Raw genomic sequence first — 26201 nt, 5'->3', positions numbered from 1 at the left:
TGACATAGCAAAAGCTCACTTGTATATCTCTCTCTCTCTCTCTCTCTCTCTCTCTCTCTCTCTCTCTCTCTCTCTCTCTCTCTCTCTCTCTCTTCCCCCCCCCCCAAGTACAAGTATTATATCCCCATCATTTGTGCACTCCTTTTGAAAGTTGGTTCATTTAATGATAAGATACAATAGAATTCTTCTAGATATGAATAAAACTTATTGTTCATCTGTATATTGTGCAGTCAAAATTAATACTAATTATCTGATTACAGGTTTCTTTCAAAAGATATCAGTCATTTTTTCCTTGATATCTGTTGGATCAGGCATAGGCAGCTACCAAAGAAGTCTACGCAAAACTCAACAGGAAAAGGGAAACATGACAATTTGTGGAACATTGGTGTACATTATATCTAGTATATGCTTGGTTTCTTGTCGCATATTTTCCATGGCCCTTTTTGCTACAGTATTTTCTGTTTTATTGATTTATGGCTGTATAATTCATTGGCTTGCAATGACTATTTGGATTTTAAAAATGAAGACAATTTTTTTCCGAAAAGGAACCGAACATAGTAAAACAGAAAAGTAAGTAATTTTTTAATTTTTGTTATATTTATGAGTGAATTTAACAAAAGTAATCATTTTACATATTGGCGACATCTTAATGCAACATAATATCCACAAAGCTTTGCAGCTTAATCCATGTGACGAATAATGAATAGTGCTTGTCTTTTTTTTTTTTTTTTTTTTTTTTTTTGCTTATTAGAACAAATCCACATTGGGCTTTATAAGCACTACATATACCTTGCTGTTCATATAATTGTGTGAATCTAGGTGGATATTTAATATGGTGTGTTGAAAATTCAGACTGTCACATGACATAGTAACTTATGGACTAATTCTAATTAGCATTAGCATTAGTAGAGGCATTTGATGCAAGAAAGCAAGCTTATGCAGCATCAGCCAAAAAAAAAAAGAAAAAAAAAAAAACCACTTCCACTTCACCCCTCTGTTCGTTCAAAATACCTGTCCAGCTGAGCCTTAAACTTATTTAGGCTATCAACTTCCACCACAAGGGATGGAAGTCTGTTCCACCAACAAACCACCCGCTGGCTAAAGGCAAATTTCTACACGTCTATCCTACATCTGTCTTTCCTCAATTTGAATTTATGCCCTCTCAGGTGATTTTTCTGAGCTAGAGGAAGAATCCCATCAGCATTGAGCATGCTTAAACCATTCAAGGCTTTATACACCTCTATCAGATCACCTTGCTGGTGCCTAGTCTCCAGACACTGTAATTTGCAAAACTTAAGCCTTTCTTCGTAAGAGCACCCCTTTGTTCCATTCACTAATCTTGTTGCCCTTCTCTGTACTCGTTCCAGCAGCTCTACATCCTTCTTGAAATGAGGTCTCCAGACCTGTATACAGTACTCTAGGTGTGGCCTGACCATCGCCTTATACAATGGAATAATCACCTCCTTATCCCTGCTGGAAAAATTCCTGTATATCATTGACAATACTCCATGAGCTACTCTTGCAGCCCGTCTGCACTGCTCAGAGAACTTCATATCTGCCTGCACAACCACCCCCAGGTCCCTTTCATTCTCTACCACTGTCAGTGTAGTACCACAGAGTTGATACGTTGCTCTGGGGTTGCTGTTTCCCATGTGTAGTACTTTACATTTGTCAATGTTAAACTTCATTTGCCACCTCTCAGCCCATCTGCTCAACCTTTCCAGATCCTGTTGCAGCAGCATAGTGTCAGTAGTGTCCTTGACAACCCTGCCAACCTTTGTATCGTCTGCAAACTTGGACATTAAGCCCGATATACCATCATCAATATCATTTATAAATACAGAAAACAATAATGGACCCAACACTGAGCCCTGAGGGACTCCACTAATAACATCAGTCCACGATGAGCAGTGTCCATTGATTACCACTCTCTGTCTTCTCCCCCTCAACCACCCCTTTATCCATAGCAGCAATTTGCCTCCAATGTCACACTGCTCCAATTTGTGTAGCAGTCTTCCATGTGCAACAGTATCAAAAGCCTTTCTAAGATCCAAGTATATAATATCAAAGTTATTCCCTGCATCCAGTTCTTTTGTGACTGCATCATAGTATCCAATCAAGTTGGTCAGGCTAGACCTCCCCTTAACAAAACCATGCTGTGTCTGAGCTATAACTGAAGTCTTGTCTAAATGATCCTGCAGTGCTTCTTTAACCAGTGCCTCCATTAATTTTCCTGGAACAGAAGTTAAGCTCACAGGTCTATAATTACTTGTGTCAGCCTTTGATCCTCCTTTGTGAATTGGGGTCACATTTGCACATTTCCAGTCTATGGGTACCTCCCCTGAGTCCAAGGAAGCTCTCATAATTATGGCTAAGGGTTTGCTTACTTCCTTTGCTGCCTCCTTTAATATAACTGGATAGATCCCATCCACCCCGGGTGCCTTTCTTGTGTTTATTTTCAACAGTTTCTCCTCCACTTTACTCCCAGTTATTTCAAGATTCTGTAGCTTACTGCTAGAGTTGAATACACCTCTGGCATTCCCCTCGCTGAATAACTCCTCATGTGTGAATGTCGATGCAAAATATTCATTTAGTTTGTTAGCTACCTGAGCAGGATCATCAACACTTGACCCATCAATATCAAGTGGACCAATCTGATTCATCCCCTTCCTTCTAGAGTTTACATAAGTAAAGAACTCTTTGCTGTTTTTCTTTGCATCCCTTGCCAAGGATTTCTCGTAATCTGCCTTCGCCTGCCTAACCTCCTTTGTAACTTGGTTGCATATCAACTTGTATCTATCATAGGCTTCTGTGTCATGTGTTAATTTGTATGTATCCCATGCATTTTTCTTCTCTGCCATATGCCTCATTAGTTCATCTGACATCCATTTTGGCCTAAACCTTGAACAATATTTCTTAGTTGGTATGTAAAGCCTAGTAGCTTCCAAGATAAGTTCTTTGAATGCTTCCCATTTTGAATTTGCTGTTGGTAACATCATCAGTTGGTCCCACTGTATAGAATTTAAATACTGTCTCAGTCCATCGTAGTCGCCTTTAAGGAAGCAATAACCCTTCCCTTTACCCCTAATGGTAGTTACCTCTTTCAGTAAATCCCACTTCAGCACACTGTGATCACTGCCACCTAGTGGTTCATTTATCTGCAGATTCTTAATGCATGAAGAATCACTGCTGATAATCAAATCAAGAGTATTACTCCCTCTAGTTGCCTCCCGAACATGCTGATGTAGAAAACAATCATCCAATAAATCCACAAAAGCCCTCCAAATTCCAGTCAATATCTGGGAAATTAAAATCTCCCATTATAAGACACTCTGATTTACTGGCCCACTCTATTTCCCTGTACAGTTCCTTATTATACTCATCAGAGTCATTAGGCCTGTAGCACACTCCTACTCTCAATTTTGATCTCCCAATGTTTATGTCACACCAAACTGACTCCACACTGCACTGTCCAGCGATGTCGACTGGCTTCACTTCCTTGGTTTTTATGTGTTTCGTAACTAATAGCATAACCCCTCCTCCCTTCCTATCCTGTCTATCCTTTCTGTAGACGTTGTACTCCCCAAATTGCAGTTCTGCATCCCTTATATCTGCATCCCTTAAATCACTGCTGCACTCCACATTTTTTAAAGTCAAAAGATTATTTATTGAAACAAGCTAGAAAGAAAACTACAGAAAACATTCCAATAACCCAACATTTAAAGGCCAGTTTGATAACGTTTCAAAAGCCTTGTGGATACCATTGTCAAATCTGGAGGCAGGAAAAATGAGGTGGCTAAGAACTGGTTTATGCAGGAAAAAGGAAGTGATTGTAACAACTGGTTACATAAAATGCTTAAAATGTTGCACTATCTTCAAATGAAAAATTGTGTGAATTATGAGAAAACATTAGTTGGAAAGATATGCTGTGCTGCTTTTTAATCATTATATGATAATTATGAACTTGTCATTGTCAAGTTAAGAAAAATTAAAAAAAAAAAAAGCAGTAGTTGTTATAAAGCAGCAGTAATTACTTCACCACTAGTATTTTCTCATAATTCACATAATTTTTGATTTAATATAGTGCAACATTTTATATAACAGTTCTTAACGATCGCCTTACTTTTCCTTCCACTAGACTTGAGAGCAATATCCACAAGGAAAACACACACACACACACACACACATTGCAATATCCATAAGGATTTTGAAATGTCAAATTGGCCTCTGACTGGTTGGGTTATTGGATATTTTCTGTAAAGTTTCTTTCCAGCTTGTCTCAATAAAAATACTTGGTCAATTTTTTCCTTTAAAAAATTACATGGAGTGCAGTTTAATGTTTCTTAATCTTTCATTAGAATTAGTTAATTCTATGTGACTTTCTCCCAAGAGACCACATGGGTCTCTTGGTTAGTTATTATTCAAATCAATTGTGTATCAGCACTCCGTTTCTGTTTAAAAAATGAAGCTGTGTAAAAGAAATTGCCATTGGTGAGTCCAGCCAGAACTTAACAGCTGACTATCTGCTGCTGTTTTCCACATATAATTCAATGAACACAGGAACTGGAAAAATTATTTTCATCCCATGTTAATATCGTGCAGTTTCAAAGCAAAGCTACACACTGAGAAATATTTACAACTAAGAACAATTGAAGAAATAATTTGAGACCACACTGAATAGATGCAAAATATTTATTGTTTATCAGCATATTGTACAGGATCATCAGTAGTTATGATATTTATATCAAGTGGACCAAAGTGATCCACTCCTTTCCTTCTAGTTCTAACATAATCAAGGAATTCTTTTCTACTTGTCTTTGCACCCTTAGCCAAAGACTTCTCAAAATCTGATGTAGCATGCCTAACTCCCTGAGTAACCGGATGCAAAAAATAATTTTGCCATTTATAGACCACATGTAGATTTTTCTAAATTGGAACAATAGGCATTAGGAGGAAGTTACCACTGTGGTAAGAGACAGAGTGGTTATAAATGGCCGCTACTTTTCATGGATTCTACATGTGATGAGAGAGATTTCAGAGGGGTTTGTGTTGGGCTCCTTACTGTCTTTTAATATTTATTAATAGCTCAATGCTGATGGGATTCTTCCTCTTACCCAGATTAATCGCCTGAGAGGACATAAATTCAAATTGAGGAAAGACAGTTCTAGAATAGATGTGTGAAAATTGGCTTTTAGCCAGCGGGTGGCTGATTGCTGGAACAAACTTCCATCTGTTGTTGAGAAAGTTGACAGCTTAAATAAATTCAAGCAGAACTAGACAAACATTTGGAGTGAATGAATGGGTGAAATGAGAAGGGGTTTTATTTTTTGGTTGTATAAACTTGCTTTCTTGTATCATATGGCAGCATTAGCAAAGGCACATGATGCAAGAAAGCAAGCTTATATAGCATCAGCCAAAAAAAAAAATCCTTTATTTCACCCATCCACTAGCTCCAAATGTTTGTAAAGTTCTGCCTTAAATCTGTTTAAGCTGTCAACTTCTACAACGACAGATGGAAGTTTGTTCCAGCAATCAACCACCCGCTGGCTAAAGGCAAACTTCCGCACAATCTATCCTACAACCATCTTTCCTCAATTTGAATTTATGCCCTCTAAGGCGATTATGAACAAGAGGAAGAATCCCATCAGCGTTGAGCATGCTCAAACCATTCAAGGCTTTATACACCTCAATCAGATCACCTCGCAGGTGCCTAGTCTCCAGACACTGTAATTTGCACAACATAAGCCTTTCTTCGTAAGAGCAACCCTTTGTTCCATTCACTAATCTTGTTGCCCTTCTCTGTACTCGTTCCAACAGTTCTACATCCTTCTTAAAATGGGGCCTCCAGATCTGTATACAGTACTGAAGGTGTGGTCTGACCATTGCCTTATACATGGGGATAATCACCTCCTTATCCCTGCTAGAAAAATTCCTGTATGTCATTGCCAAGACACTATGAGCTACTCTTGCAGACCGTCTGCACTGATCAGAAAACTTCATATCTGCCTGCACAATTACTCCCAGGTCCTTTTCATTCTCTACCACTGTCAGTGTGGTACCATAGAGTTGATACGTTACTCTGGGATTACTGCTTCCCATATGTAGTACTTTACATTTGTCAATGTTGAACTTCATTTGCACCTCTCAGCCCATCTGTTTAACTTTACCCCTATTGATGCCTCTGTTTCCTCTATATACCCCTATTGATGCCTAAGTTTCCTGTGATGCAAAGGTGGACACAGCTAATGCGAGTAATCAGGGCATGCTAGATTTTTATTTTTATTTATAAGTCAAAGGTCGCTTCGCTCCCTTCTGCCACACGAATCAGAATTATTGATTCATTTTCCATTAACATAAAGAGATTTTTAGCTGCCTTCAATTGTCCATGCAAAAAACATGGTGATGTGAAGTCAACACCAACCTTTTAGCATTAGCATTAGTAGAGGCATTTGATGCAAGAAAGCAAGCTTATGCAGCAACAGCCAAAAAAAAAAAAAAAAAAAAAAAACACTTCCTCTTCAACCCTCTGTTCGTTCAAAATACCTGTCCAGCTGAGCCTTATCCTTATTTAGGCTATCAACTTCCATGACAAGGGATGGAAGTCTGTTCCTCCAACCAACCACACGCTGGCTAAAGGCAAATTTCCGCACGTCTATCCTACATCTGTCTTTACTCAATTTGAATTTATGCCCTCTCAGGTGATTACTCTGAGCAAGAGGAAGAATCCCATCAGCATTGAGCATGCTCAAACCATCCAAGGCTTTATACACCTCTATCAGATGACCTCGCTGGTGCCTAGTCTCCAGACACTGTAATTTGCAAAACTGAATCCTTTCTTCATAAGAGCACCCCTTTGTTCCATTCACTAATCTTGTTGCCCTTCTCTGTACTCGTTCTAGCAGCTCTACATCCTTCTTGAAATGAGGCCTCCAGACCTGTATACAATACTCAAGGTGTGGCCTAACTATTGCCTTATACTAGGGAATAATCACCTTACCCTGCTAGAAAAATTCCTATATATGATTGACAATACACCATGAGCTACTCTTGCAGCTCGTCTGCACTGCTCAGAGAAATTCATATCTGCCTGCACAACCACCCACAGGTCCCTTTCATTCTCTACCACTGTCAGTGTAGTACTACAGAGTTGATACGTTGCTCTGGGGTTGCTGTTTCCCGTATGTAGTACTTTACATTTGTCAATGTTAAACTTTATTTGCCACCTCTCAGCCCATCTGCTCAACCTTTCCAGATCCAGTTGCAGCAGCATAGTGTCAGTAGTGTCCTTGACAACCTGTCAACCTTCGTTATCGTCTGCAAACTTGGACATTAAGCTTGATATACCATCATCAATATCATCTATAAATATAGAAAACAATAATGGACCCAACACTGAACCCTGAGGGACTCCACTAATAACATTAGTCCACGATGAGCAGTGTCCATTGATTACCACTCTCTGTCTTCTCCCCCTCAACCACCCCTTTATCCATAGCAGCAATTTGCCTCTTGCAGCAGTTTGTACAGCAGTCTTCCATGTGCAACAGTATCAAAAACCTTTCTAAGATCCAAGTATATAATATCAAAGTTATTCCCTGCATCCAGTTCTTTTGTGACTGCATCATAGTATCCAATCAAATTGGTCAGGCAAGACTTCCCCTTAACAAAACCATGCTGTTTCCGAGCTATAACTGAATTCTTGTCTAGATGATCCTGCTGTGCTTCTTTAACCAGTGCCTCCATTAATTTTCCTGGAAAAGAAGTTAAACTCACAGGTCTATAATTACTTGTGTCAGCCTTTGATCCTTCTTTATGAATTGGGGTCACATTTGCACATCTCCAGTGTGTGTGGGTACCTCCCCTGAGTCTAAGGAAGCTCTCATAATTATGGCTAAGGGTTTGCTTACTTCCTTTGCTGCCTCCTTTAATATAACTGAATAGAACCCATCCACCCCAGGTGCCTTTCTTGTGTTTATCTTCAACAATTTCTCTTCCACTTTACTCTCAGTTATTACAAGATTCTCTAGCTTACTGCCAGAGTTGAATACACCTCTGGCATTCCCCTCGCTGAATAACTCCTCATGTGTGAATGTCGATGCAAAATATTCATTTAGTTTGTTAGCTACCTGAGCAGGATCATCAACAGTTGACCCATCGATATCAAGTGGACCAATCTGATTCATCCCCTTTCCTTCTAGAGTTTACATAAGTAAAGACCTCTTTGCTGTGTTTCTTTGCATCCCTTGCCAAAGATTTCTCGTAATCTGTCTTCGCCTGCCTAACCTCCTTTGTAACTTGGTTACGGATCAACTTGTATCTATCATAGGCTTCTGTGTCACGTGTTAATTTGTATGTATCCCATGCATTTTTCTTCTCTGCCATATGTCTCATTAGTTCATCTGACATCCCTTTAGGCTTAAACCTTGAACAGTATTTCTTAGTTGGTATGTAAAGCCGAGTAGCTTCCAAGATAAGTTCTTTGAATGCTTCCCATTTTGAATTTGCTGTTGGTAACATCATTAGTTGGTCCCACTGTATAGAATTTAAATACCGTCTCAGTCCGTCATAGTCGCCTTTACGGAAGCAATAACCCTTCCTTTACCCCTGATGGTAGTTACCTCTTTGAGTAAATCCCACTTCAACGCACTGTGATCACCACCACCTAGTGGTTCCTGTATCTGCAGATTCTTAATGCATGAAGAATGACTACTGATAATCAAATCAAGAGTATTACTCCCTCTAGTTGCCTCCCGAACATGCTGATGTAGAAAACAATCATTCAATAAATCCACAAAAGCCTTGCTAGTGTGTGAGTGACCAGCCCCCAAATTCCAGTCAATATCTGGGAAATTAAAATCCCCCATTATAAGACTCTGTGATTTACTGGCCACTCTATTTCCCCGTACAGTTTCTTATTATACTCATCAGAGTCATTAGGCCTATAGCACACTCCTACTCTCAATTTCGATTTACCTATGCTTATGTCACACCAAACTGACTCGACACTGCACTGTCCAGCGATGTCAACTGGCTTCACTTCCTTGGATTTTATGTGTTTCTTAACTAATAGCATAACCCCTCCTCCCTTCCTATCCTGTGTATCCTTTCTGTAGACGTTGTACTCCCCAAATTCCAGTTCTGCATTCCTTATATCTGTGTGACACCACGTCTCTGATATCCCAACAATATCTGCCTTTGATGTTTTGAGCAATAAGTCAAATTCATCAAATTTATTTACTAATCTCCTAGCATTGGTGTACTCACAAGTATACATGCACCTGTTGCTATTCTTAGCTACCCTAACAACCCATGTGTTTACTTGTACCGCAATGACTCCCAGCAGTCTCTGAAATATCCTGCATCTTGTTTTTGAGGCTGCTGCTCATTCGAATATAAGCAGTGCAAGAATCTCTTTCACCTCTGCCAGTGGCTACTGTTAATCTATTAGTCTTTGTCTCCCCCCAAGCTAGTAGTTTTCTGACCCACCTAACACTGCCTCGATAGCATCAGCAAATATTCTTGCACCCTTTCTATTTAAGTGTATCCCATCCCTGTAGAAGCTGTCTCTCCTGTTAACAAGTACAGACCAGGCTGAAAAAAAATTCTACCCCTTGAGCCTTGCACAATCTTTGCAGGGTCGAATTGATCAACAAGGCTCTCATCATATACTCCCTCCTATTGTGTCTGGTCAGAATTGCAGACACTTTCAAATTCAACCCTAGTTCACGACTTTTTTTCAACAATGACCTGTACTTGTTAAGTAATTCTGCCGGTCTCCTACTCTTGATATCATTAGTGCCAACATGTACAACTATATCACCATTTGTGTCCTTAAAAGATGATACCGCTCTTCAACGTCATCAGCCTTTGCCCCTGGCAGACATACCCTGGTCCTGTTCCACCTATCCTTTTTACAAAGTATGTTCTTTGTTTCCCTGACAATAGAGTCACCAACAACTACTAGTTCCTGTGGGACCAGTGCATTCTGCCTTGGTGGTTTCCGCTGTGTTGCGTGATGACTTAGTGCAAGCTCTGGCGTTGATGTGGGCAGCTGAGAGCCTGATGGGCCCCTCAATTTAGTTCCTTCGAGTGCATCCACCCTGTCCTTCAAGCTCTCATATAGGCCCATAACAACGCTGAGTTGTTGTCTGATTTTGATACACTCCTTGCATCGCGCACACACAAAGACATCCCCAATGGCAATATTTTGTCCCATACCTGATTGCTTCACAAACATCATGCAAGCAGTGCATTTCAAAAGGCTGTGATTCAGAAGGCAACTGCCCCCCCCTCTCGGTTCTCCTCTAAGCCACAGTACTTTCATTAGCTTGAGCCTTTTGCTTTGCTGCTCTGGTCTGAGTCATGATTTCTATTAATTTCAGTTCAAAATTATAACCCTAAACTTGTATCCCTACACAGTTATAACGGTATATATATTTTTCAGTGTCAAGTATTAATTATCTAAGAGTTCCCTTTATATAACTTCCGTATCAGTTATGTATTAATTAATTATGTTACGTTTGTAATCTAAGTTGTTATATGTATTTAGTTAAAAGTACAATTTAATTGACAACGAAGTTCAACAAGTTTAATAGAGTCTACCGATCAACTGACAATATTATAACCTATACTATACTAATGCTATCTAGTTCGGTATATAACGTATCGTATGACAAAGGTGGCAAGTTACGAACGGTAAATCTACGGACACTTAAGTATTAATTAACTTTCAAATCTCACTGTCTCAATTCAGAATAAACTAACAATCCTTACTAGGTCTATAAGCTACTTACAGAAAATAATTTGATGTAAAAAATATTGAATAAAGTGGCTAAATATGGCTAATAAACTTCTCGTTCAGTGGAGTTGCAACTTATAACACGTGGATTTGATACCCTTACCGATACTTTTATGCAATTACAAGGCCGAGTAAAGAATAAATACACCAGATTAATCAGAAAATCACAAAATAATGCTATACTACTAAATTTAAATCAAAAGTTTTTAGAAAAACAATAATTTCAAATCAATAAATAAGAAAAATCCACTTAGCGGTTTTGAACATGTCTGGCTCAATGTTTGACCTTGACTTTTATTTATTGTCATACTAAAAGCCAATTTCACAAGAAACTGTGTTCGCTGAAAAACAAAGTTATATTCCCCTTCATTTGAATACATATGAATCCATAGAATATATGCTTTCGATCCAGCTCTGTCATCTGTGACATGTTCACAAACCAAACATTTCTTCCCTATTTCCCCTACACGTAGTCCTATGATATAAAAGTAGTCTTTCATTTTTTGTATCTTTCCTTTCTTAATTGTGAAGCCTTTAACTGATTATTTTCATATTTTTCAATAATTCATTTTCTTTGATATCAGGATTTTTAAGTGCTGCTTCATACTCAGGATCTTTTCTTTTCTTCTTAGCCTTTGTGATACAATCTTTCTGTTTTCTATTTCTGCCATTATTAACAACATTGCTAATAGCTGAAACAACTTTTGAAAAAATTGAATTGTTGCCGTGAGACATAAATATTCTTTTATAAACACTATAAATATTCTTTTATATATAGAAAAATTTAAAGACTATAAAAAATTAAGTTTGTAAAAGTGTCTTTGAGACAGGCCTGTCAATCACTTTGTAGTATGATGCAAGAGCAGTTAGCCCCGCCTTGCGAAATCAAAAAGTGTGCACCTGAAAAAGCAAAATATTCTTTTATATATAGATTACTTTATCCCCTTACTTATTGTAGAAGGTTTAAATATTACATAGGTACCTTTCAACCTACCGACATGAGAGGCCATCAACAGCAGACTGTAGTAGTCATCCACTGATGAGCCTCCCCAGCAGCTCGGTGTCTCCTGAAGTGCCCTGACTGCAATTATCTTTAAGGTAGTGGTAATGCCCATTACTTGAAGTAGTGATGCCGAAGTCTTGCACCAGACACCCTTATACGATAAGGTTATTGTAGAGACAATAGGCTATCTACCAAATTCCTGGGCTATTGCTTCTTTGAGACTTAAGTTATATTTATATTTATTTTTCTTCATACAATGACAAATCAGAAGATCTTGCCCCATGTCTACTATCTGGGGATCGAGAAGGAACAGTGAACCATCTCTTGTACACAGAAGGTCGGGTTTCCACAATCCTACAGCAACATGTTCAAGGGGCAACCAGAACAAGTAAGACTCCTGATCTGATTATCAGTGATTATCCGTGCATTAAGAATTTGCAAATAAAGGAACCACTAGGTGATAGTGATCACAGTGTACTCCATCACCACACCACCATTGAAACAGCTTTTCCAGTGTAAGTTAAATGAAAATGACCATTCTTGTTTTTTTAATGTTTATAATTATCAATTATCATTTTAAACAACAGTTTCGGGGGAAGGAGAATAAGCAGAAATGTGGCACCATCAGCATTTTTTTATCTTTTTTTCTTTTTTTAAATTTGTATCATGTTCTACTGCTTATTCTGGTGTATAAGATCACCACAATTTTAAGGCAAGTTTTTTTTAAATAAAAAGTGTGTGGTATACACTGGAAAATACAGTATTCAGCATTGTATATAAAAAAGAATACAATTTCCATTATAAAAATCGCCTTTTAGAGAGATAAATAGCTTAATTATATAGCGAAAATTTTAACTTTTGAGGACGTGGAACGAATTATCAAAAACCAGTGTGTTATTGAGTTCACATTATGATATTTTCACAATATGATGGTATCTATCTCGAATGAATTAATATCGTAAAGCAGGGGTCCACTGTACTCACACTGTCTTTGGCTTTTACAGAGTTTGTACTGCGACACAGTATACAAGTTGGGGAGGTGTTGATTGTTAAGTGATACTGCTCCCTCCTCCATGGTATTAGTATTAGTATTAGTAACGGCCGTATGGTGCAAGAAAGCCTATGGCTTATGCTGCACCAGCCAAAAAAAAAAAAAAAAAAAAAAAAAATCCGAACAAAACAGTATGTAGTAGTATGGTTTAAGGAGCGTCAGTGACTAAGGCCATATTGCTCCATTTAAATTGCTTGTGTTCTGAGGTCAGTTTTCGGACAAAAACCCAAGTTTCCATGATAAAATACCATGCTACCCTCATCTGAGACCGACTAACTCAGCCACATTATGAAAAAGGTCCATAAAAATTCCTCTCGTCATCAACAGGATTTGAATACAGGTCTTTTCCACCTGGTATTAGCATTAGCATTAGCATTAGCATTAGTAGAGGCATTTGATGCAAGAAAGCAAGCTTATGCAGCATCAGCCAAAAAAAAAAAGAAAAAAAAAAAAAAAAAAAAAAAAGTAACATAAATAAATAAAAATAACCACTTCCACTTCACCCCTCTGTTCGTTCGAAATACCTGTCCAGCTGAGCCTTAAACTTATTTAGACTATCAACTTCCACGACAAGGGATGGAAGTCTGTTCCACCCACCAACCACCCGCTGGCTAAAGGCAAATTTCCGCACATCTATCCTACATCTGTCTTTCCTCAATTTGAATTTATGCCCTCTCAGGTGATTTTTCTGAGCTAGAGGAAGAATCCCATCAGCATTGAGCATGCTCAAACCATTCAAGGCTTTGTACACCTCTATCAGATCACCCCGCTGGTGCCTAGTTTCCAGACATTGTAATTTGCAAAACTTAAGCCTTTCTTCGTAAGAGAACCCCTTTGTCCCATTCACCAATCTAGTTGCCCTTCTCTGTACTCGTTCCAGCAGCTCTACATCCTTCCTGAAATGAGGCCTCCAGGCCTGTATACAGTACTCTAGGTGTGGCCTGACCATTGCCTTATACAAGGGAATAATCACCTCCTTATCCCTGCTAGAAAAATTCCTATATATCATTGACAATACACCATGAGCTACTCTTGCAGCTCGTCTGCACTGCTCAGAGAACTTCATATCTGCCTGCACCACCACCCCCAGGTCCCTTTCATTCTCTACCACTGTCAGTGTAGTACCACAGAGTTGATACGTTGCTCTGGGGTTGCCGTTTCCCATATGTAGTACTTTACATTTGTCAATGTTAAACTTCATTTGCCACCTCGAAGCCCATCTGCTCAACCTTTCCAAATCCTGTTGCAGCAGCATAGTGTCAGTAGTGTCCTTGACAACCCTGCCAACCTTCGTATCGTCTGCAAACTTGGACATTAAGCCTGATATACCATCATCAATATCATTTATAAATACAGAAAACAATAAAGGCCCCAATACTGAACCCTGAGGGACTCCACTAATAACATTAGTCCACGATGAGCAGTGTCCATTGATTACCACTCTCTGTCTTCTCCCCCTCAACCACCCCTTTATCCATAGCAGCAACTTGCCTCCAATGCCACACTGCTCCAATTTGTGCAGCAGTCTTCCATGTGCAACAGTATCAAAAGCCTTTCTAAGATCCAAGTATATAATATCAAAGTTATTCCCTGCATCCAGTTCTTTTGTGACTGCATCATAGTATCCAATCAAATTGGTCAGGCAAGACTTCCCCTTAACAAAACCATGCTGTGTCCTAGCTATAACTGAAGTCTTGTCTAGATGATCCTGCAGTGCTTCTTTCACCAGTGCCTCCATTAATTTTCCGGGAACAGAAGTTAAACTCACAGGTCTATAATTACTTGTGTCAGCCTTTGATCCCCCTTTGTGAATTGGGGTCACATTTGCACATCTCCAGTCAATGGGTACCTCCCCTGAGTCCAAGGAAGCTCTCATAATTATGGCTAAGGGTTTGCTTACCTCCTTTGCTGCCTCCTTTAATATAACTGGATAGATCCCATCCACCCCAGGTGCCTTTCTTGTGTTTATCTTCAACAATTTCTCCTCCACTTTGCTCTCAGTTATTACAAGATTCTCTAGCTTACTGCTAGATTTGAATACACCTCTGGCATTCCCCTCGCTGAATAACTCCTCATGTGTGAATGTCGATGCAAAATATTCATTTAGTTTGTTAGCTACCCGAGCAGGGTCATCAACAGTTGACCCATCGATCTCAAGTGGACCAATCTGATTCATCCCCTTCCTTCTAGAGTTTACATAAGTAAAGAACTCTTTGCTGTTTTTCTTCGCATCCCTTGCCAAGGATCTCTCGTAATCTGCCTTCGCCTGCCTAACCTCCTTTGTAACTTGGTTACAGATCAACTTGTATCTATCATAGGCGTCCGTGTCACGTGTTAATTTGTATGTATCCCATGCATTTTTCTTCTCTGCCATATGCCTCATTAGTTCATCTGACAACCATTTAGGCCTAAACCTTGAACAATATTTCTTAGTTGGTATGTAAAGCCTAGTAGCTTCCACGATAAGTTCTTTGAATGCTTCCCATTTTGAACTTGCTGTTGGCAATATCATCAGTTGATCCCACTGTATAGAATTTAAATATTGTCTCAGTCCATTGTAGTCGCCTTTACGAAAGCAATACCCCTTCCCTTTACCCCTAATGGTAGTTACCTCTTTGAGTAACTCCCACTTCAGCACACTGTGATCACTGCCACCAAGTGGTTCATTTATCTGCAGATTCTTAATGCATGAAGAATCACTACTGATAATCAAATCAAGAGTATTACTCCCTCTAGTTGCCTCCCGAACATGCTGATGTAGAAAACAATCATCCAATAAATCCACAAAAGCCTTGCTACTGTGTGAGTGACCAGCCCCCAAATTCCAGTCTATATCTGGGAAATTAAAATCCCCCATTATAAGACTCTCTGATTTACTGGCCCACTCTATAGGGAGGATAGTGATCCTACCAACTGTGCTACTCACAAGGGGCCAACACTATACACCCCTTTTAATCACTGCAACATTTTATGCAGTTATACTGTCATATCTTGGTTTCATCAATTCTTTTACATAATTAAATGATGACTGATCTGTGGACTTTTGTTATTCATCCTTGGACTCTGGAAGCCTCTCACTCAAACTCTCAAGGAGAGTGGAAATATGATTTTTACTCTTGTCATTTAACCAGTTTTATATATTCTCTCAACTTCCCCCCATACACACTAATGGTTTCATTGAACTTCCTTAAAGTTCCCTTCTGAAGCAGCAGCTTCTCTATTGAAATGTATACACTGCAAAATGAATTCCTCCTATCATATAGGCTTTCTTAGACATCTCCACCCTACTTTGTTTAATATAGTCTGAACTTTGGCTTACTACCTTCATTGGAAAATTTATATTCATATCTCCAGATTATTATTAGCCTTTTTGAAAATTATTCTTAAGCACAGATATTTATAATTTTTTTTTTTTTTTTTTAAATCAAAAATGATGACACTTTCTTCTCATTGTATCTTCCTCCTCAAGGGTACAATCTACAGAAAATGCCAGCCTTTAAACAACATATTAACTACTTGAATTTTTTGGGATGTCCAATAATTGAAAACATCAACCTTCATTAACTTCTATCAACTCACATTTTGATTTTAAAATTGTTATTTGCCAGTAGCATTCTAAATTTCTGTGGGACACACAATTTATCGAGCCCTCATAAAATTAGGAATATTAATTAAAATGAATAGCATTTCCAAAGGAGGCAAGTCCACTGGTCTTTTAACAATTCAAATTTACTGCCATGACAGCTATTTCAAGACTAATTATGTACATAAAACCCCCATACCTTTATCAAGTACATTTAATTATATTTGTAAATAAATCATTGTTTTCTCTCCTATCATTTAATGTGTGTTTGTTTATTATTTTTTTATTTTTTTGCAGATGCTTGGAAGTATTCTACAATATTATTCTTGCAGAAATATTTATATTTTGCTTCATTAATCCCAAAGATGGTGAAACTAGATGCAGACTATGCACATTTTATTGCATAATAACTGTGGAGAATTTTGGCCTAATGGTGGTGTGGTTTATGTACTCTGATCCTTGTATATGGTACAGAAACTGGGTACCAGCAGTGTGTGTTTCACTCTATGGTATCGGATTGATCATGATGGTATGTTCTTTCATGTTGGAGGTCTGAAACTTAAGTTCATTTTTATTTCTGATTAAAGTGAACCATTCATTAGTGGGCTAATTTAGAAATGATCAAACTTCTTTTAATAAAATCTGTTATATTTATGTTAAAATTAAATTACTTTATTATGAGGAAGTACAGCAACGTCAATTATCTGAAAAGGGTAAATCATGCTTAACTAACTTAGTAGGCTATTTTAACACAGTTACTCACGAGCTGGATTTAGCGAATAATTTCAATATACAAGTAGAGCTTCGCAATCCAAACTTCAATAATCTGAATGAGACGGCATTTATGTTTTTTATACTGGTGCCATAAAATAATTACAATAAGTGCTGGTTATTGTGATCGTGTTTGCAAATTGAATTTTGATTCTATTAAATGGCAATTGTAATAAGCAAAAATCGGAGGAATATTATCCACAGGCTATAAAAATGAAGACATAAAGCACAAATTTATACTTTTATTTTACCTTGCCAATTAACAAAATTAAATGATACATGAAAATCAGGAGAATATTATCCACAGTTTAGCAAAATAGAAATAAATATATGCTTACTTTGTTCTGTTCACTGACTTTTTTTTTTTTTTTTTTGTTGTAAAATCTAAAACAGTAAAAAAAGATGTGTCAATCAGAAGTGGACTGGCCATAAGACTTACCTGGGAAACCCCATTGGGCCAGAGGCCAGTGTGATTTTCAATATCATATGGCCATAACACTAGTATGAAGCCGCTACAAGTTTTCTCCGGTAAGAATTTTTGACCCAGTCCGACTCTAGTGTCAATCAATAACAAAGAATGTGGCACGCAGAAATTGCAACGAATGCAATATACGCAAGTGAGGTATAGAGGAGTAAAAAGTTTATGAAGTTTAGATATAGGAATGAAGAGATTTTGAACATTTACAGAGTTTTATTTTACCATACTGTAGTTATGGTCTTCCTATTTTAAAAAGAAGCAGAAATTTTTAATAATTAAATTGAAGATTGAGATTTTAAACAGACTTTTAAAGGGAGTTAGCAAGATTTTATGAGGTTGGAAAGTCAACCATAACAGAAATTAAAAACGAGAAAATTTCAAAGTTTGCATTGAAACTAGATTCAGATGATGGTGCAAAAAAATAAGAAACACTATGAGAACAGCTAATGACCCATCCCTCGAATATGCTGTTTGTCATTGTTATAGTTGGGTTCTGGGAGCATCAGTGACTAAGGCCATATTGCTCCGTTTGTGCTATCTGTAAATTGTGTGTTCTGTGGTCAATTTTCTGTTTGCTGGATGAAAAAAAAAAAAAAAAAAAACGCGTTTCCGGGAGACATACCGACTAACTCAGCCATGTGAAAAAGGCCCATAAATTCCTCTTGTCATCGATGGGACTCGAACTCAGGTCTTTTACACTCAGGGTGGTGAGGATGGTGATTCTACCAACTGTGCTACCCACAAAGGCTAGTTACGAGCTAAAAATTAAATGCTGTCCAACTCAACTACTCTTGCTGAAAAGAGTGAGTGATCTGGCAACAAAGAAATGAAGTTCGAAAATGGTGTAGTAAATTTGTAGTGCAGCAAAAAATAAATTATTTTCATTAAAGGCCTATACATAAGTGTTCCAATTGTTTTGTTACCTATGAATAAATACACATAAGTACAACTTAGTGTTTTTATTTCTAAACTAACTAAACCTATTATGGATTGCTGGGTGGCTGCAGGGCAGAAGGTTGTGATTAATAGATATTCTTCAGATTAGTGTAATGTCAGGGGTGAAGTCCCTCAAGTATTGGTTCTTGGACCACTGTTGTTTCTCATTTTAATAAATGACATTAACACAGGGATAGAAGGCATGATGTCAAAATTTGCAGATGACGTATCGATTGGCAGAGTTGTTAATGACCTTGCTAATCAGCACTCCTGAAGGTGCACTGATTGGTAATGGGAGTTACAATATGGGCAGATATGAAGTTTTCTGAACAGTGTAAACAGGCAGCCAGACAAGTCCATTGTGTCCTGTCAATGATTTATCGAATGCTGTCCTGTAAAAATAGGGAGGTCATAATCCCACTATATAAGGCAATTGTAAGACCTCATTTGGAATACTGTATTCAAGTATGGTCATCTGAAAAAAGACCTCACGCTTCTTTAAAAGGGTCCAAAGATGGCAACTCGAAATGGTGAAATAGGAAGAATGATGACCGTATGAGGAAAGACTACAATTATAAATCTCAATATAAACCTCAATCAGGTTTATAAGGTCTGTGGGATTCAATATATGAGGTCTGAAGACCTGATTAAGGTTTATAAAGCTCTGAAAGGGATTAGTAAAACAAATGAAGGTGGAATTCTCACTGTTCTAAAGAATTCCAGAACTAGGTCATAAATTCAAATTACCTGGCTTTTGGTTTAGATCATATTGTAGGAAGTTTTATTTTAGCCAGCAAGTCATTGATAACTGGAACAAGTTGCCCTTGCAGGTAGTTGAGGCTAACAGTTTGAATAAATTAGGTTAGGTTAGTGTTGTGGGATACACAGACTAATAGTTTAGCAGCAGCCACAAGCAGAGCTGACTGATTCTTTAGTGCTTCTATTGATATGTAGAGCATGGTGTGGGGGGATTACAGTGACTACTGGGGGCTTCTCACGGGACAAGAAAGTATATGGGTTCTGTTAGGGTTATCAGGAGAAAAAACAGGTACCACACATGCTTATGTAGTGTATAGTTGTGAGGATAGGGCAGAACCAGTGGTCTTCCACTACTCTTGTAGAGAAAAAGATCTCTGTAAATGCCAGAAATATGTGTAATTTGTATGGTGTGTTGGTTTGTTGTTTTTCTGGTTAATTGGCTGCAGGCCCCCTAATAGTGACCCCACATTGCCCATCCATCACCACGTGGAGATGAGTCAGGCAGTAGGGAAAGGCATTCTCTGCTAGAGTCACCTGTAGTCTCTGCCAGTGTCACCTGTGCTTCCTGGATGGAGACAAAAAAGTTTCTATCGAACTGAGGAATCAGGGATATATAGTGAAGATGGGTGTCAGAATGAGTAATTAAAAGCGGGCTGCAGGGAAGATGGTTCACTCTTATGTTGGGGCAAAGAGGGGTTAGTGGGTTTTCAGCATATGCCCGGGGGAGTCAGGGAGCAGGGGTCCTTATGTATACTCCAAAAGTTGACTATGCAAAAGGATCTCACACTACTGAGTTAGTGCCAGTGGTTCATCATAATTAGTATGGTTTAGATTAGTGTCTTACTTATCAAGGTAGAAATGTCATTCTCACTATTCAGGGGTGGCAAGTCCAGTAGTGCCATAGTGTCAATAGAAGCAATAGTTGAGTCTCTAAATTCTGCCTACAGTCACATGATTGTGAAGTTGGTGAAATTGTCAAGTCCAAGTCAGAAGTTATATATAGATTCTGAACTGAGAGCTCAAGCAAAGATGATTTATTGGCAGTGTAACACAGTAGGTTTTACCCACTGGAGGACTAAGTGCTTCAGCCTTCCCTACATTGTTTCTGCAAGCTTGTCTATGTAAGAACACAGCTTGGGTGAATTTACCAAAGGCGTTATTAATTGAGGTTGTCCTGTAAGTAGAGGTACTCACGATGTTGGGGTGATCCTGCATTTTTGTTATTATTCTGAGTCAAAACTTGTGTCAGGGCAGGAATACATGACATGGTCCCAGCTTTCTGACTCACTACATACAGAGTGAGTTTTTCTCAACGCCCAAGGATATTAACTTTTGCTTGAAGGGACCATGCCCTGTTAGTAGGAAGGTGATATGGAGTCCCGGGAGGGGGGGGGGGCTTAGGGATGGTATATGCAACTGCTGGTATGAATTTTTTTTTTTTAGTGATTTCACCTTTTTTGTGGACTTTCATGACCCTTGCCAGTTATCTCAGAGCTTCTCAGCTATCCTTCTTTTTAAATCATTTGCTATGTCCAAATGGATTTGCAAGATCTCTGTTTCAATTTCTTTTTTAGACGGTATAGACCCCTTTTGACTACTTGAAAATGTAGCAGCATCAAACCTGCTGGTATTTGGAGAGCGGGCATGCTCACAGTGCGGCAGGCTCTCATTACAGTAAGAAGCATTGTCCCACTGTATCAAGTCTAATTTCAGCTTATTTCTAACCAGGATGGCATTAATGCACCATACTATAAGTAGAAAAATGGCTTTGTATATTAGGGCCAGTGCCCTCCACTTGAGGCCCGTCTGCTGGACTTATCCTATCATTGTAGCATATTTTTTGATCTTAGTAAAAGTGGATAAAAGATTTGCTTCGTATCAATGGTTATACCAAGAAATTTGATTTCCTGATAGGTATGTTGGCAGTCTTGATGGTTGGAAATTTAGTTATCTGGGACCCTTGAGGAGGATTGACTGTCTTTTCTTTTGAAATCAGGAGCCTGTGTACGTTGGCCCAGCTTTGGAGTGTACTGAGTACTTGATTAGCACAGATTTCATTTCAAGTTGCCTTCTGGTGTCAGCAGATATGACCAAGACCATGTCATCAGGAGACTAGGCACCTGCGGGGAAAATCTGACTGAGGTGTTTAAGGCCTTGAAAGAATTAAGTTATATATTGATGGCATTCTTCCTCTTGCTGAGACTATGCACATGAGAGGGACAAATTTAAGTTGAGGAAGGATGATTGGTGGCCAGATGTGTGGAAGTTCAGGGAAGAATTAGACAAATTCTTGGAGGTTATGGATGGATGAAGCGGTTTTTTTTTTTTTTTTTTTTGGTTGATGCTATATAAGCTTGCTTTCTTGCATCATTTACCACCACCACCACTACTACTATTTTTTGTAGGTCAGTCATGGCTCATCTCCCCATGGAGAGCCTTGAGATTTCCTTTTGGCATCTTCCTTTGCTGTCGATCATCACCCCTCGCTACACAAAATGATCCACATCCATTATGTCAATGCCAGCTAGGTGATTTACTCTGCAGTTAATTCTCATACATCTCATATTATTTCAGTTAATTCTGAGGCTATAAGTGATGCTTTCCCATTCTACCCTTTACTTAACAGGGTAAAATGCTTTCCCATTCTACCCTGTCAAGTAAAGACTTTAGTTCTTGGTCACCTTTGACCAGAAAGTAATTACAAATCTGAGATATGCAGATGATATGGTCTTACCATTTAAGACCGTGTCATCTGCTTATTTCAAATTTGTGATTACCTTTGGTTGATGTTTACACCTCCAGTCCAACTTAAAGCCTTCCTCATGATGCTTTCTCCATACAGATTGTAGTCCTGGAACGAGGATGCAACCCTGTCTGATGCCTCTTTCTGTTTTGAACCATTCAGAATGAGTTTTCTGTCCTAAGTGCTGTTGTTGTCGTCATAGAGTTGCCTAATTAGATTCACCAAGTGAGCTGGGATGCCCATGTTGGTCATAGTTTCCAACCCAAAGAATGCCCCATCTCACAAAATCAAAAGCCTTGGTGTAATCAACAAAACACATATGAAAAGGCATGTTAAATTCTCTTGCCTTTTTAATCAAATATCTGATGTTTGCTGTCTTGATCCCCTTCTGAGCTTGAACCTAGCCTGTTCTTTGGGCAGCTGAGCATCAGTGTATTTATGGATCCTTTATATGTAATCCTGTCCTTTATATGTTAAGTAGGATTTTGCTTGCATGTGATAAAGGCAATTTTTTGATAATTAGTGCGTTCGTTTTCATCTCCTTTTTTTGTGTATTGGGATAAATATGGATTTGGTCCAGTCATCAGGCTAAGATCCAGTTCTCCAGATTTTGTTACGTTGATTATGAATTGTGTTTAGCTCTACATTACCCAAATGTCTTAAGATTTCTGCACATGTATCATCAGATTTGGGCTTTTCCTGTCCATAGTTTTGTTATGGCTTTTCTTATTTTTATTATTGATGTCTGGTTCCAATTGAAGATGTCAGTAGCATCTTTTACCATCTTTCTTTTCTTGATTGTGTTCAGTGAACAGTCAGTCCTCGTATAACATGTGTTTACATTACACGAATTGGATCATACACGATTTATAAATAGGGGAATGATATCTTATATAACACGAACCGAATTCGCTTACGCACGATTCGCCTTTGTGTTTACAAGAAATGGCAGTCGAACGCAGAATCACCCCAACCGAACGCAACACGATAGGAATGAAGAGAAGATTCTGAAAACGTATTTGTGTTTTATATCAGTGAAGGGGAAACACATTTCACCATAATAACGTAAAAACCAACACAATTCCAGCTATCGGTATAATCGCAAATGCAATTAGATCGAGTTTACTACCAGTTTATAACAGATTCCACTAGCAGAAACGAAACTGGAAATTGTTTTTATTGTTTTATGGTAGTAACCCCCAGAAATGTGCTTTAGTAAAATGTGAGGTGTTAATAGTGTATCTCTGCTTTTACGGTGTTGTTTATTCACTTGCTACACGAGTGCAGCTTTGTTTATGTGTATCAAGCGTGCCTCCTTGTTTTGTAATTGTTCTTTATTCCCTAAAAATGAGTAAAATACTTAAAATGTTTGAAAAGGAAGCATCCTAGTGAAGACACTGCAGATTCAGAGAGAAAAAGAAAAGCAATATCGATAAACAGAGGCGGACTGGGTCAAAAATTCTTACCCGGGAAAATTTTTATAGTGGCCTCATACTATGGTTTATGGCCAAAATCACGCGCCGGCCCACCGGGGTTTCCTCGGTAAGGCTTATGGCCGTCTGTCGATTGAGAAAAAATATGAAATTGTGAAACGCTTTGAGTGAAATGAAAGACCATGTGATATTAATGTGCTACAGATCTAAATGAGGCAACTCCGAGAATTAGAAAGAATGCAGAGAAAATAAAAACAACTTTCATTTCAACTCAAAGTGTAATTAAAATTCATTAGATTAAGACACAAAGAATTGGAAGAGATGGAACTGCTGTCATCTGTTTGGATAGAAAATCAAACAAAAATCAAGTTTGCTTACGATAAAAGCATTAGCAATATTTTATTACGTAATAAAATACGTATTTTATTACGATTATTTATTGTGTTTGGTAATGTTTTGGTTACAAATGTGCGTTCAATCTTGGGTGGTCGGCACCTAACCCTATTTTTTCCATAGGGCCTGTTGTTTATATTGCATGATTTTGCATTGCACGAGGGTTTCTGGGAACACAACTATCGTGCTATACGAGGACTAACTGTATTTGATGATATCCATCAGCTAACTCTTCTATTCCTTTTAGGAATAGTTTTGTCTGCTGTATTAGTTAATTCTCTGAATTTATTTTCTGTTTCAGCTATGAATTCATTGTTTATTCTATTTATGTCAAATCTCAATATCGATGATCTTTGATGATTTTAAGGTGAATTTTTAAATCTGCTATGAGCAGTTGATCTGAATTGCAGTCAGCTCCAGTCTTCTTGGGTGATGCTTGAAAATTGTGTTTGCTATATAAATTTTTTTTTTTTTGTTATCAAAGTGCCTGAATTTTACGATCACATTTCTTATGCGACTATCATGCTTTGTCTCTCCTATTTTTGTATTGAGGTCACCTTGGATGATTGTAATATCCTTTGGAATGGTGTCTATTGCTGTGTAAAGATCTTGATAAAAGTTTTAAATTTCTTCATCCTCTACTGTACTGGTGAGAGCATAGATCTGAATGAATGGACATTATCTTTTGGGGCTTCTGAAAATTTGTGCTCCAGACTGCCTAAATTTGGCATTGCATTGAGTATGTAATCACAGACAGCAAAAAACCTAATTCTTGACAGCAAGATTTATTCAATTATAAATAACAAAAGGAGATACAAAATCAAATTTTAAAAAATTCTTCTTAGCTTATAATATACAAGAAAAATTTTGTTCTTTTAAAAAATAAATATTTTTTTTTCTTTATTAATATGCAAGGAAGCCACAGGCTTTTGCTGCAATGGGCAAAAATAAAAAATGTATAAATGAAGTGTAAAAGTGAATTATTGTACAGTGTGGCTACCTGTATAATATTAATTTTTGGTTAATTATATCTTTTAAATTATTTCGTTTTTCTTTAGAGAATGTATTACATCTACTTTCATCCAAAGAAGAGAAGTGAAAGAAATAAAGAAACAAATGACAGAGTTGAGGAAGAAGAAAAGGAAGATATGTGCCTTCAAACAGTGCAAAAACACCATGACAAATAATTACAATAATATCCTGCTAACTTGCATGATACTGCCAATAAGTTCCATATATATTTTTATAATTGTACAATTTAAGAAACTTAGTTCATATGGTATGGTTTTCATACTTGTATGTGAATATAAGAATATGCACTAATAGTAGGGCTAACTGAATCCATTTAATAAAGTGAAAAATTCATATAACTAAAATTAAAATAAAATATGTATTAAAGTTGTGGGGGTGGGATATATTGAAGTTTTTGAGGCTTTAAATGAATTAAGTAAACTAATTATTGATAGTATCCTTCCTTTGGATAACACACATGAGGAAACGTAAATTTAATTAAGGAAGGTAATCACAGGATAAATATGTGAAAATTTGCTTTCAGCCAGAGAGTGAATGATTGTTGGAACAAACTACCATCTGATGTTGTGGAAGTGTATAGTTTGAATAAGTTAGAGACGAATCAGATAAATTATTAGAGAAGATGGACAGATGACAGAAAGTTTTTTTTTTTTTTTTTTTTTTGTAGCACCCTTGCTTTATTTGCCACTACCAATAGTAAGACTTACTGGTCTCTCACCAGATCACAGGGTAGCTTTTCTTTGCAAACTTATTCTGACTGGTGAATATATGTGAAATCTAAGTAATCAGCCAAATGGTGTATAGAAAAGAAAAAAAAAATTACAATTAGGCACATACAAAAGTTATGTATACCTTTAATCCATAATTGTGGATTATGTTTTCCCATACATAATCATTGATGCATTAATTGGCTAAAAATGAAATGAAAGAAATAGGCACTTTTTTTTAGTAAATGGATTTCATCTGTGAAGAAAAGATTACTCCAAGTAATGCTGGAATCTGTTGTTTGTAGTGTTGTGTTCTAACATCAACAAATTCATTTTGGATCCATTATGACAATCCTTTAGAATACTGTCTACAATATCAAATTCTGTTATCAGTTCTCCATCTTGAACAAATACCTTTCACTGTACCCCGTTTGAATTCTTTTACAAAACTAATTTCTCACTGCCTGTTCCTCATACTCAATGCTTACTTGGTAGTCCTGTTTTGTTTCCTTCA

General features: G+C 37.7%; 1 protein-coding gene across 1 annotated transcript; it reads left to right on the top strand.

Annotated features, from left to right (window-relative positions):
* Nucleotides 1-364: 364 nt before the first annotated feature.
* Nucleotides 365-25271, top strand: LOC150092032 (uncharacterized). The gene is made up of 2 exons (XM_090371067.1): nt 365-570; nt 25007-25271. The coding sequence occupies exons 1-2, from the start codon at nt 365-367 to the stop codon at nt 25269-25271; spliced, it is 471 nt and encodes a 156-aa protein (XP_090227193.1).
* Nucleotides 25272-26201: the final 930 nt, after the last annotated feature.

The sequence above is a fragment of the Mastigoproctus giganteus genome, chromosome 1 (assembly GCF_048544385.1).
Source record: "Mastigoproctus giganteus isolate SK-2022 chromosome 1, ASM4854438v1, whole genome shotgun sequence".
NCBI classification, from domain to species: domain Eukaryota; kingdom Metazoa; phylum Arthropoda; class Arachnida; order Uropygi; family Thelyphonidae; genus Mastigoproctus; species Mastigoproctus giganteus.
This window is presented reverse-complemented; position numbering and strand designations above follow the sequence as displayed.

What these genes read in the sequence shown, in the direction of transcription:
- LOC150092032 (XM_090371067.1), top strand. Translation starts at nt 365, where the DNA reads ATGACAATTTGTGGAACATTGGTGTACATTATATCTAGTATATGCTTG. An exon ending in GAACATAGTAAAACAGAAAA is followed by an intron (nt 571 to 25,006) that starts GTAAGTAATTTT and finishes GTTTTTCTTTAG; the next exon opens with AGAATGTATTACATCTACTT.